General features: G+C 36.7%; 1 protein-coding gene across 1 annotated transcript; it reads right to left on the bottom strand.

Annotated features, from left to right (window-relative positions):
* Nucleotides 1-1,629: 1,629 nt before the first annotated feature.
* On the bottom strand, nucleotides 1,630-11,479 carry F3 (coagulation factor III, tissue factor). Its single transcript, XM_026671843.2, has 6 exons — nucleotides 10,908-11,479; nucleotides 7,291-7,405; nucleotides 6,140-6,327; nucleotides 4,629-4,807; nucleotides 3,013-3,172; nucleotides 1,630-2,510 (listed from the first exon to the last, which is right to left on the bottom strand). Exons 1-6 carry the CDS (start codon nucleotides 10,996-10,998, stop codon nucleotides 2,365-2,367), a joined length of 879 nt encoding a protein of 292 aa, XP_026527628.2. The 5' UTR covers nucleotides 10,999-11,479; the 3' UTR covers nucleotides 1,630-2,364.
* Between the last annotated feature and the right edge of the window lie 1,034 nt (nucleotides 11,480-12,513).

Genomic DNA, 12,513 nt, shown 5'->3' with positions numbered 1-12,513 from the left:
AGTTTGGAATGGAAAAGGTAATAATAGAATTAAGTATGCATATATGAATGTATAACTATTGTCATATTTGTATGTAAAAGTGATGATTCGGAAATATGTTGTCCACTAAAAAGAGCTTTTTGTTTATGTGAAAAATTGAATAAAACTTGATTTTTTTAAAAAAAAGAAACTACTACTGTTAAAGTAGACTAAGGAACTGTCCGTAGAGTGGCATAGAGAACTTCGTTTTGCCCTTTCTTTCCTAAAGATAGGCTAAATCATAGATTGTAGAAGTAACCAACATGGATTTAACAGGATGAAGCTGAGAAGCGACAAGATCAAACATGATGATAGATGGAAAAGCTTTAGCAATAAAGGAGGTCAGGGGTTTGCAAACTCTCCAAAAGAGTCATGAGCAACTTAACCTGATCCATCACATGGTGGAAGCCCATGAGCATTCTTGCCATTCTGCCTGTTCAAGACCACAACAGGCAGTTCCCGTACTACGAATTTTGTGGATCCCTGTGATTTACAGATTGTCAAAAGCAGTAAATTCATTTCTTATACAAACTTCTTGTGAATTGAAACAATGAAGTTAATTTTATTGGGGTAGGGGGGTTAGAAATGTTACACAAATGAATTGAGGTATTCCTGGTTAATTCTAAATGATGCAAAGCAATTGCTGAAAAACTCTTTGCCCCAATGCAGGCTATCTATAAGATTAATGGCTATTTAAATTATTTGATATTTTGTATTAAAACTTAATTTTACTTCTACCATCTAATCATTATATTAAATGTTTTATGTGAGGAATGTTATCTAGGTGAAAGGATTAGAATAAACTTTGTATTCACGTCACATGTGCAACTTCATAAGCTTTTTATTCAAAATAGTCACAAGAACCATTCTATGTTAAGCTCCTAATTACATTCCTGACATACCTTTTGGCAGCCTGGACTTGTTCACTGACCTTGTTATAATGTATGATACCACTGTAGTTGACCTCCCTTGTTTCTAAATAGGAGGTAATGTTTATAAATGCGTACAATTACAATTACTTATTTGTACCACCCTAGCATTATATACATATACTTCTCCACTTGCTAAAAAACAACAATCCCACAACATAGTTATAATATTTACTATATAAAGAACTCTATACAACACAGAACACACATAGGAATTATAGGAGTATATTCTACATTTCAAATAGAGAATGTTCTATGAATTTTATAAATCATCAGTAGAGTAAACCATGGTTGTTATATGTTTCTGTCAGATGGTGGAGCTAAGATTTGAGTTACTAGTGAGTTCATGTTGGCACACTTGAAATGTATTTCTGCAAATAACTGTATGTATTTTACAGTATAGAAAGGAACAGAAGCACAAACAATGCATGTGTTAAAAGAAATCCTAATTATGGTACTTGATGAGAAAATATATTTCTTCTCTAATTCCTCAATTAATGTTGTGGTTTAGCTGTCAACTTGACAAGTTTTAAAATGTACAATGACAAGCCCATTTTTAGCCAGCACTGACAAAACATTTGATAATAAAAACCACCAAATGCCCAAAATCAAAAAACGTACTTCTGTAGTCCCCATTTACCTTTATTATTATTATTATATTAAATAAATTAATGCAATATATACAAATATATTTTCATTCATTAAAATCATAAATATGTTATTATAGTACCACAAAGAGCCTCAATTCACACCACATGTATTTACAGTTATTTATACAGAATTATTAAAAAGTTAAGATTTCTTTCTGTCCAGCAGCTAATGACTAATACATATTTAAAGTGCTAAGTTCTGGCAATGGCAGCCAACAACAGGTTGGCCAGCTGAAATGGTTGACACAGTTTTTATTAAAATGGAATAATTATTTAAGAGTCGTTGCCAGATATCTGCCCAACAAAGGCATTTCTGAACTGCTTGCCTGGTCAATTGTCAATTTCAGCTCAAGGGAATCTTTCCCTTTTTATCAGTTATTTTCTTGCAACATATTCTAACATTTAAAGGAAAGTTGTACCATGCCTTTTATGCAAGATCAGACTGCCAAATACCTCATTCGTACAGTTTTATCACCACTTAATGTACCCAGATCACCCAATATAAAAGGATGCAACCAAAAGCACAGTAGAAATGGTAACATTTCATCATATGCGTCAGTTAATATATTTCAAACAGTTCTCATTGTTTTAACAGTGAAGTTATAACAGGAGTTTAAAATAGTGTTTTAAAATCAGAAGTTTCACAGAAACCATAAATGGCTGTACAAAGGAGAGTCAGTTATTATTGCTTCCAGAGTGGATTTTTTTCCTCCCATGGCATCATGCATGTCAAGCCTTTTGATCAACCAGGGCTTAGTGTTTAGTCCTTACAAATTTGGAGGCATATTTTCTTTTTCTGCCAATCTGCGCTTTGCTTTTGTACACTTGTATATCACCACAGACAAAACAATAATCAGAATGAGGACTCCGACAGCAGCACCTACTATTATGAGGATTTTGTCCAAATCAAGAGCTGGAAAGAAGAGAAATGCAACATCAGTTGAATTAGATGCATGCTTTGTATTTATCTGAACTTTGCCCTGACTGAAGCTATTCTACATTAATGAGGCATTAAATGGTGTAATAAATCCAAAGCATTTCCTTTCAACTAGGAGGAAACATTCCAGAGGCACAGACATTCTGAGAAAGCTGGTGTAGAAAAGTGAGTGGATCTGAAGAATAACCTTAGCTTAACAAACTAGTGTAGGTGTTTAGACAAGAAGGACTATTATACCCTGAGATATTTTATTTGTTCTGAATAGTTCAGTTCTCACACATCTGTGATCTTTCTGAATATGGAAATCTAAGAATTTCCTCAATTCTTAGAGAAAAAAAATAGTTGGTGCAATCCATATGATGCAACAAAATGAACAAAAAATTATTTCATGACCATCCCTTGTGCAATTTGAGTAAAGTGAGGTCACAACTCTTTGTATACTTAATGGGAAATGTTTATGAAAACACATAATACATACCATCCAAGTCTTCCCTGTGAATACTAGTACATTTTATGCTGCTTTTTTGACTTTTCTGGTTACTTAAGCGGCTTGGAATATTAGCCTGAACGTAGAAACAATAGCTCTTCCCTTTATCAACGTCAACTGCAAATTGATTGGTTTTTGTCTTTGCTGATTTCTGAAAAGCAACAAAAGGATTACTTAAAGAGTTATCTGTAGAAATTCCAGTTCTCCACACTGGCAGCCCAGCAAATTATAATCGATTACAGGTAGACCTTGACTTACAACAATTCATTTAGTGACCATTCAAATTTACAACAGCACTGAATAAAAGTGACATGACTGTTTTTTTACATTTACAACATTGCAACATCCCCATGTCATGTGATCAAAATTGGGATCCTTGGCAATTGGTTCATATTTATGACCATTGCAGTGTCCTTGGGATCATGGGATCGCCTTTTGTAACCTTCTAACAAGCAAAGTCGATGGGAAAACCAGATTCACTTAACAACCGTGTTACTAACTTAACAACTACAGTGATTCATTTAACAGTTGTGGCAAGAAAGTTGTTAAATGAGACAAAATTCACTTAACAAATGTCTCAGCAACAGAAATGTTGGGCTCAATTGTGGTCATACATCGAGGAACTACCTGACTACCTATACTGTAGAAACAGCAGTATGGGTATGATTATCGCTATTAATATAAGAATTAACATAAAGCCTTTCAAATATATTACAGTTAGTCCTCTACTCACAACCATTTGTTTAGGGACTGTTCAAATTTATGACACTGAAAAAAATGACTTATGAACTGTTGCAGTATCCCCATGGTCTCATGATCAAAATTCGGGCGCTCGGCAACTGGAAGGTATTTATTTTGTAATCTTTCCAGCTGGCTTCCGACAAGCAAAGTTAATGGAGGAAGCCAGACTCGCTTAATGATGCATGATTCACTTAACAACTGTGGCAAAAAAGTGGTAAAATGGGGCAAAAATTACTTAACTATGTCAACTGAAGCGAATCTGATTGAAGCCATCTTTAGCCATCTCATAGTTGCCATGAACTTTGGAGGGAGGGGGAAAGGGAAAACAGATAGGCTGACTAGCAGTCAAAACAAAAGCTTTCTCATGGGAACCAAGGTCATCCCAACAGTGGCTGTTGAAGGAGAAGAGGAGTGACCAAGAAACCTGTCAAACATCATAATTGGTCCATGTGACCTGGGACACTTGGGGAGGGGAACAATTGCACTTTTAATTATGCTGCAAACCCAGAAAACCTCTCAGACTTGGCTTTCATGGGCTGTGCCGATATGAGGCGTCTAATAAACATGTTCACTGAGGAATCTGCATGCCTCAGAGTTCTGCTTTCGATGGGCACATTAGTTGGAGTGCTGACAAACTGTCTTGCTTAGCAACCAAAAATTTGAGCTCAGTTGTCAAGGTCATAACTCAAGGACTAGTTGTAATTATGCTTTTTTATTTATTCCACTCAACTTGAGAACCATACCCCACTTTACAATAAAAAATGTCAAACAGCATAGAACTATGTTTTACATTCAAATGAGTTTTAAAAAGGAAGTGTTAATGCTGACCAGCAAAAGTTAAACGTTCTTAGAAATTAAGTTCTCACCTTGCCTGTACTCTGATCCTTCCAGTAGTATAACATGTATTCCAAATCATTTTTGAATATGTCCCTGATAGTTTGCAATGTACCATTAACTCTATACGGTGTTAGTGGATCGGCTACTACCACTTTTAGAATTTTATCTTTTTGTTCAAAATATGTTACGGTTGGTGTTGCAAGCTCAGCTGGAAAAGAAGTATGACTTAGTTTGATTTTTTATAATATAAAAAGAATGAATAACAAATGTTATTATTTTCAAAAGGTTATTGTAAATCTTGGGCAAAGAGATTGTATAGAATGGGGAGCAACAAAAAAAGAGAACATTACCCTTTTTAAAAAAACCAGTTGTCATAAATTGGGAGAAAATGAATAAAAATTCTAACTGCAAACATTTATTTATTTCTGAGCACAGATTTTTTGGGGGGTCAATTTACAATGGCTATTATAAAACTATAGAATATGACTGATGGTGGGGAGTCCTAACTTGCCTACTTTATCTGCATAAGATATGTTTGCAGGCCTTTGAGTCAGTGTTGATTCCTGGTGACTATCTAAACAAGTTCCTTCAGTTTTCTTGGCAAGGTTTTTCAGAAGCAGTTTATAGTTAAGGCACCAGGCTAGAAACTAGGAGATCGTGAGTTATAGTCCTGCCTCCCCCCACCCCTTAGTCACAATGCAGGTTGTGGGTGACCTTGGGCCAGTCATTCTCTTTCAGCCCTAGGAAGGAGGCAGTGGCATCCTCCATCAATACGTCAAAATGAAACAAATGATTAAATCTAATGCTGATTTGTTCCAACTGAATAAATTACCTTTCCTCCCCTTTAGCTTTTCATTAAATGTTGGAAGAGCCATATGTTATACAGGTAGCTCCTGACTTATGACAACTTAAACCAATGTGGTAGTTAAGTGAGACACCATGTGACCAGACATGATTTTACAGTTGTTAAGGAATCTGACTTCCTCGGTCGACATTGCTTGTTAGGAACTGGCTGGGAAATCACAGGATACTGCAGCCGGTCATATATACAAGCTGGTTGCCAAGCACCTGAATTGTGATGATGTACCTGCAGGTGTATGATGTGACAGTTAAAACAGCTTCTATCCCCGGGCAGTAACTCTATTGAAATCTATTGTATAGTGCAATCTTAATGCAATATTAGGGGTTTTCAATTCAATAGAATGTGAAGGATGTGTGTTTATTTTCACAGTCATAATGTACACCGAAGATGGTATTTAAATTTGTTATACAAGGTGCAATGACTATAAAGTAACTAAACTAAAACTGTCATAACTTTGAACCATTGTTAAATGAATGGCCATAAGCCAAGGACTACCTCTATGTAAAATATTCAGTCTTTCAAATTTAAATTACAAAACTGAACTATTAAGAGGAAGTAATGCCTTCCTATAAATCTTAAAACACGTTCCTTGTAAGTCTTTCTACCTAATGTTCTTTTCAGTGCATAAATATACTGTATTAAAGGTAGTGGAATATATATTATATTTATCATACTTACTTTGTGTGTAAGGTACAAACGCTGAAGAAACTTCATATGGAGGTGTTTCAAAATTATCTTCATCATATGGTATTTCGGAATATATGCGTGCCGTATAAGTATCATTTAAATTCTGTAGTATCACATTAGTAACATCGCATTCAGTTTTATCGGTATGAATGCATACTTTTTCTCGGGTTAGGAGATACCTATAAAGATTGAGATCAAAAATGTAAATCAAGAATTTTATGCATATGTTTGAGGAGTAAGATTGTTATTACACATACATGCCTTGCAGTAATCAGCAAAAAAATGGATCATCCTGGCCACATACATAACTTTCACTTTGATCCATATAGTCAAAAAGCAAAACGTAATGTATGTTCAAGGTCAACAGTAATGTTGCCCATTTAGTGAGATAAACAGTGTAACTAGGAAAACATGAAATGGCCTTTATGCCCTTGAATATTTTGTACTGCTACAATGAATAAGACACAACTGCTGTCACAGCAGACTTAGAAGTACTAAGAAACGCAATAATACAGGACACGTAAAATTATGGGTAATTAAAAAAGTGAATGAGAGAAATAAAAATTATAAAACATGTAATATGAAATTAACTAGCCTACAAATAACTTGATATAAATACTGTGCATTAAAGGAATATAATAACAATCTCTACTTTAGATAGATTCAATATTTAATCAAAGCCCTTCCCTCTGAAACCCCAGATCATAGTGGTTGTTTATTTCAGTCTGGGTCCTGTGTGTGTGCATGTGAAAAAGTTTGAAGCACCCAACTGATTCAACATTTGAGGTGCTATGATTCCAATTTTACCCCTGAAATTGGAACAATTCTAGGGGACATACCATAAGAGGGGTGAAATTAAAAATGATCCAGGGAGACCTTTAAGAAAATTTAGATGAGAAAGTATTCTTCTTTCAACAATATATACTTGTTACATGTTTTATGTAAGCAGGTATGCTTCAAATTATAGCCTTATATGAAATCAACAGTATTCATTTTACAGTTATCAATTCATGTCCAATATCAAGCTACATCATGGAGATGTTTTTTCATGTATGTTTTCTTGTGATTTCTCAAACTGCTCCAGTACAACAGATGAAATACAAAGATACCTAAGGAAAGGTATGGTGTGTTTCCAAACTTACCCGTCCATTTCAACCGTATAAACATAACCAACTGGCTTTGGATCCCAGTAGAGCAGAGTCTTAAAATTGATTGATGACCAAGTTATGTTTACAGCTGTCTGTACTGCAGAGCTACCTGTTTTGAAAATGTATAGAGAGGAATATGACTTAGGGGTTTCCCCACATATTACAATATTCTGTGTGGACTGTTAAATTGTTTAAGGCTCTAACAACATTATAAATACAATAATGTATTTTTCTTTAAAAGTCTGGTGGAAATTGGAATATAAGTCAAACCTTCCCAACCTGATATTTTTCTAGTATGTTGGTCTATAACTTGCATGATTTCTCAGCAAACAAATTCATAGTGGCTAGGTATTTATTTTTAATTTTATTTATCCCATTTTTATTGTTTTTATAAATAATATATTAAATTCATTAGGTGACTAGGTAAGACAGTCAGTGCAAGTGAGTGAGAGGCTTGCTCCCTGTTTACTATACAGCAGCTTTCCCTGCCAGGGTTAGGAGGGCATAGTTGTCTCTGTGGCAGTTCCTTGATTAGAGTATGCTTGATTGTTTGTCAAGTATTTTGTTTGATGTTAATCTTTGCTTATCTCGGTGCAGAAGAGGATATATTCTGGTCTTGTTTCTTCCTTAGCTTTTTCATTGTTTCTTTGAACATTGTGTAAAAGTAAAAGGTAAGAAAGAAACAAATAGACCAGGACACATCATTTCCGGCAGCCTACACCAGATAAGCACTGATTAACACTAGGGCAAACAATGAAGCATAAAAGAACACGGTAATCAAGGAACTACCAAGGACACACACACACACACACACACACACACACACACACACGACATATCCAACAGTTGCAGAGAAAACTACTGTATATAAACAGAGAGCAAACTCCAGTCACTAGCACCAGTTATCATTACTAGTCAGATAATGAAACAACCAAGCTTAGAGGGCACTAAGGACTCCGCAGTTCAACTCTGAGCAACATATATTATCTTCTGTTGGAAAATATTAATTCTTTGATGCCATTTTGTAGTTGTCTGCTATATTTCATATATGCGCTATTTGTGGGCCTTTCCAAGATTAATCCCTGTAAAAAAGGATATTGAAGTCAAAGGATGGTTGGCTGTTATATTTATGGCTTGAGAAAAAGGGAAACCTTTTTATTTCTAAGAATGCATAATATCTCTCCTTATGCTCCATTGATTACCACCTTTATATTCATTGCATTTATATGCTCCTCGCAGCTACAAGTTAGCCAACTACATTATTGTACTATTGAACTGTTTGAAAGGTACCCTAAAGTTCCATTCCTTCTTTAAAAAACATGACTACATGTGACAAAACAGTCTTTGGCAGGCTTTATAGCTCTTCAAAGCAATTATTTCAATTTTATTTGCTTCTTGGCATTATTAAATTCTTCTTTTAAGCTGTATCATTATAACTGAGACCTTACTGTATAATGTACTCGGAAGAAAATTATGTTTTAAATACAGGTTTTCAAAAATTTTCTGTAGTTTGTGAATTTACTGATAGCATGTGCAGTATGCTTGTGCAATGGTCATAAACATTTCTTATGAATCTTTACATGCATATTAAAGCATTCCAGGTGGTTAACATGAATATGTATGTTGGTATCTTATTTCTTTCCTACACAGTTCTTCAACCATACTGTAATAAGTGACTCTTCTGTTGTTAAGCATGTAGTGCAAATGTGGCTAACACCTCTAGTTATATCCACATTAGTTTTAAATTCCAGTTAGTACCAAAATCCTATTCCACATTTGCATATTATATTTAATTGTATCAGATGAGAATAAAGCAGCCCATTCACTCACAGAACAATCCAGGGAAACAGTTATACTATATATTAATATACATCTCTGCTATATTGAAGATTTACAGCTTAGTAAGGCTGTGTCCACTTAAACATTGATTGGGAAGAAGTATTTCCAACCTTGAAAGACTGCGATGTCTGCAAATTTATTAAAGTAGTCCAGCTTTTTTGCAGGTTTTCCTAAGATGCTGCTTTAATCTACCTATTAACATCAGTGCAACTGTTAAAGCAGCTACAAATTTTTATCAGGTACAGAAACCTAAAAAAAATCAGGTTGTTTTAATGAAAGGCTGGTACATATACTCATATTTATGTGAGGTTCAAAGCACTGCCAATCATTTTTATACTACAGATAACCCTTCTGCTTAGGTAATCAGCTCATAACATTTTTTTTCTGGAATAGACCCATACCCTGTTGATATTAAATTAAGAAATTGCATTGTTTCAATGTGCCATTGTGATACTAACACAGTATTTAAAAGCGTACCAATATTGCACAATACTTATACAGGTACTTAATTGCTTTGAAAACGTTCTAGGTTTTTTTTTTCCTATTGTTAATAACAGATGATAAATTTGTCATTAAAGTTATCCTCATCTTGAAGCACAAGACAGGTGGCAAATAAATTTGATAAATAAAATACTTAATTGATATTCAGACTATATGGACTTAAATCGTGTCATTTTTTTCTATCTGCGCTTGAACAATATACTCAGATTTGATTAGAGAATAATATATATCCTTAACGTTTTAGCGTATTCTGAACAGAATATACTTCTTGAACCTTTCTGGTATTTTCCATACTTCTTGAACCCTTCCTCCGCCCCCTCAAAAATGTCCAGAATCAGACATTTTTCTCTCCATCACTCAGACACTTGAACTCAGTTTCACTGCTTTTAACTTAGGCAGCTCAAATCCCTAGAGCCAGTTGTTCTTAAACTTGAGACCCGACATCCTGCCACAGTCCAGATGCAAGGATGACTTCTGGCCCACTTCAAACAACTATATTATTATTGTTGTTATTGTTATTAATTGCACAGCCAGATGTTCAGACTGAATTTGGCATTTTTGTCTACCCATTGAGTCCTTACCAAGGACCTGGGAAAAGGCAAATCTGGATGTTTGATGGTGTTACAGATATCGCCGCAGGATGGAAGCTGTTCCAAGTAAAGCTGCCTTCTGCAATTGACGGATGGCAAATTTGTCAATGCCAATGGTGTTCAAGTGGTGCTCCAGTTGTTTTGGGACTGTACCCAAGGCACCTATTACTATTGGTACTACCCTTGCTTGCCTTTGCCATAGTCGTTCTATTTCTATTTGTAGGTCTTGGTATTTTGTTATCTTCTCCAGTTTTTTCTTTTCTATTCTGCTGTCTCCAGGCAATGCCACATCTACTATTATTATTATTATTATTATTATTATTATTATTATTATTATTATTATTATTATTATTATTATTATTATTAATCATTATCATTATTAATTATTATTAATTATCATCATCATCATCATCATCATCATCAGTGTTTTAGCAAAACCGTGGGAAACAGTGAATGAAACCATAGAAGCAAAATAGAAACTGCCGATTCAGAAGCATTGGTCAGTGCGAGGAAAATCCAGCCTAACCCCTCCAGACGGAAAGCAGACCACGTCCAAAGGCGCGAAAGGGGGGACCTCGGGGAGTTCTTCATGAACAGAATAGTGGTGGGGGGGAGAGGAGGGGCGGAGGAAGGGAGCGCGCCCGCGTCGATGGCTTAACCGCGCACCGTTCGCTCACTCACCTGAGTCGGAGGGAAGCAGGGCGAGCACCGCGCACAGCAGCAAGGCTGGAGCACCTGGCGCCCCCGCCGCGGGAAAACACCGTCGGGCCATCAGGACTCGTCGAAGGGAGGTTTAAGAAACGGAGAGCAGGGTTGCGTGAGCGCGCGTGTATGTGTGCGTGTGTGTGCGTGTGTGTGCGCCCGCGCCTCTCTCTGTGTGAGTGCGCACAAGACAGCGGCTTTAACTAAAAAGTTGGCTGGCTCTTCCTTCTTTTATAGTAGTTCTTTCTTTCCCCCCCTCCTCTCTCTTTACCCCTCCCCTCTCCGGAAACTCCGGACAGACGGCGGGTGGCTTAGAGGCTCACTGAATCACTCAGGCGCTGGCTGTGATTCAGCTCTCACACCCGCGAACATCCTCTCCTTCTCTGTGGGTCCTCTCTTTCTCCAGGATCTGGGCCAGGTGAGCAGCGGCGGAAAAAAGGGAGTGGCGGCCTCGCCTTTGGCCCAGGTATCTTAGGTTGGAAACCAGCCGGAGGGAAAAAGAGGCCGGTGAAGAGAGCCTTAGGCTCGAAGGTTGCTTTCCCTCTCGCTCCGCCCAGCGATGCGCGGGAAAGAAAGGACACCAACGGGCCAGCCCCGGATCTCCGTCGCCGTCTGTAGCGGCGGCGGCGGCGGAGAACTGGACGAGAGGAAAGTGGATAATTATGCTTTTTCTAACGAAGTTTAGAGAAACCACCCTTGCTGAAATCAAGGGGGTCTACACGAACCATTAAGCCCCATTGATCTCGGTAGATCGCCGTCTGAGGACGTCTGGATCCAACCGCAGAATTGGAAGTACACACAATAGTGGGGTTGTTTTTTTCTCTCCCTGCCAATGCAACTTTAAAAATAAAAATAAAAATCAAACGTACGAAATCAAACGGGTACCTTCGGGTTTCCATGCTGTTTTTTTATAAAATATTCTCCTTAGACGCTCTGGTTCATGCTTGGTCTTCATGGGTGAGCTAGAGCTTCAGTGCAAAAAATAGGAATTCTTGCTTTGGTAAGCACTCCATTTGAAACTACTCTCGTGGTGATGTTAACGGTTATAAATCTGACAAAGTGTATGATGCCAACGTCAAGGTTAAAAAAACGAGGATTGTCTGACATCCATGTAGAGATGATATTTCAAATACCGCAACCTCAAGATGATTCCTCTCACCAGTTGCATGAGATCCAGATGTCTGCACCATAACTACTGCATCATCAGCCCCACATAAAAATATAAGCAAATGTAGCCTGTCATCCGATGGTTCTTTCAAGTGGATCCAATGTAAAAATCACAGATTTTACCAAGACTCACAAAATATATCACCCACAAAACATAAAGTACCACCTTCTCTGAAATGCATAGTCTATGTGTGTTTGAGATGTAAATTAGGACCAGTGTCAGATTTTTTTTCACTTAGCTTTTCAGTACCTTAATATATATTTTTGTATTTAGAGATTTACAGCATTTGAAGTTGGAGGAAGTTGAACAGATTAAATTTATCTTTGAAATGTAGCTGCAGCTAAGAGAGTGGGGGTGGGGGAGAGGTAATGTAAGAAAATTCTTAAAGTATTTTTCTTCCCTCCACTACATTAATTA

Source organism: Notechis scutatus, chromosome 3 (genome assembly GCF_049901735.1).
Source record: "Notechis scutatus isolate UNSWTSFEM ecotype Mainland chromosome 3, rNotScu1.2, whole genome shotgun sequence".
Taxonomy (NCBI): Eukaryota; Metazoa; Chordata; class Lepidosauria; order Squamata; family Elapidae; genus Notechis; species Notechis scutatus.
The sequence above is the reverse complement of the archived record's forward strand: the minus strand, read 5'-3'. Positions and strand labels throughout refer to the sequence as shown.

Coding starts and splice junctions, on each gene's coding strand:
- F3 (XM_026671843.2), bottom strand. CDS start 10,998: ATGGCCCGACGGTGTTTTCCCGCGGCGGGGGCGCCAGGTGCTCCAGCC. Junction 7,406..10,907: donor CCTGCTTCCCTCCGACTCAG/GTGAGTGAGCGA, acceptor TTTTCAAAACAG/GTAGCTCTGCAGTACAGACA. Junction 3,173..4,628: donor AGGATCAGAGTACAGGCAAG/GTGAGAACTTAA, acceptor GTTGCTTTTCAG/AAATCAGCAAAGACAAAAAC.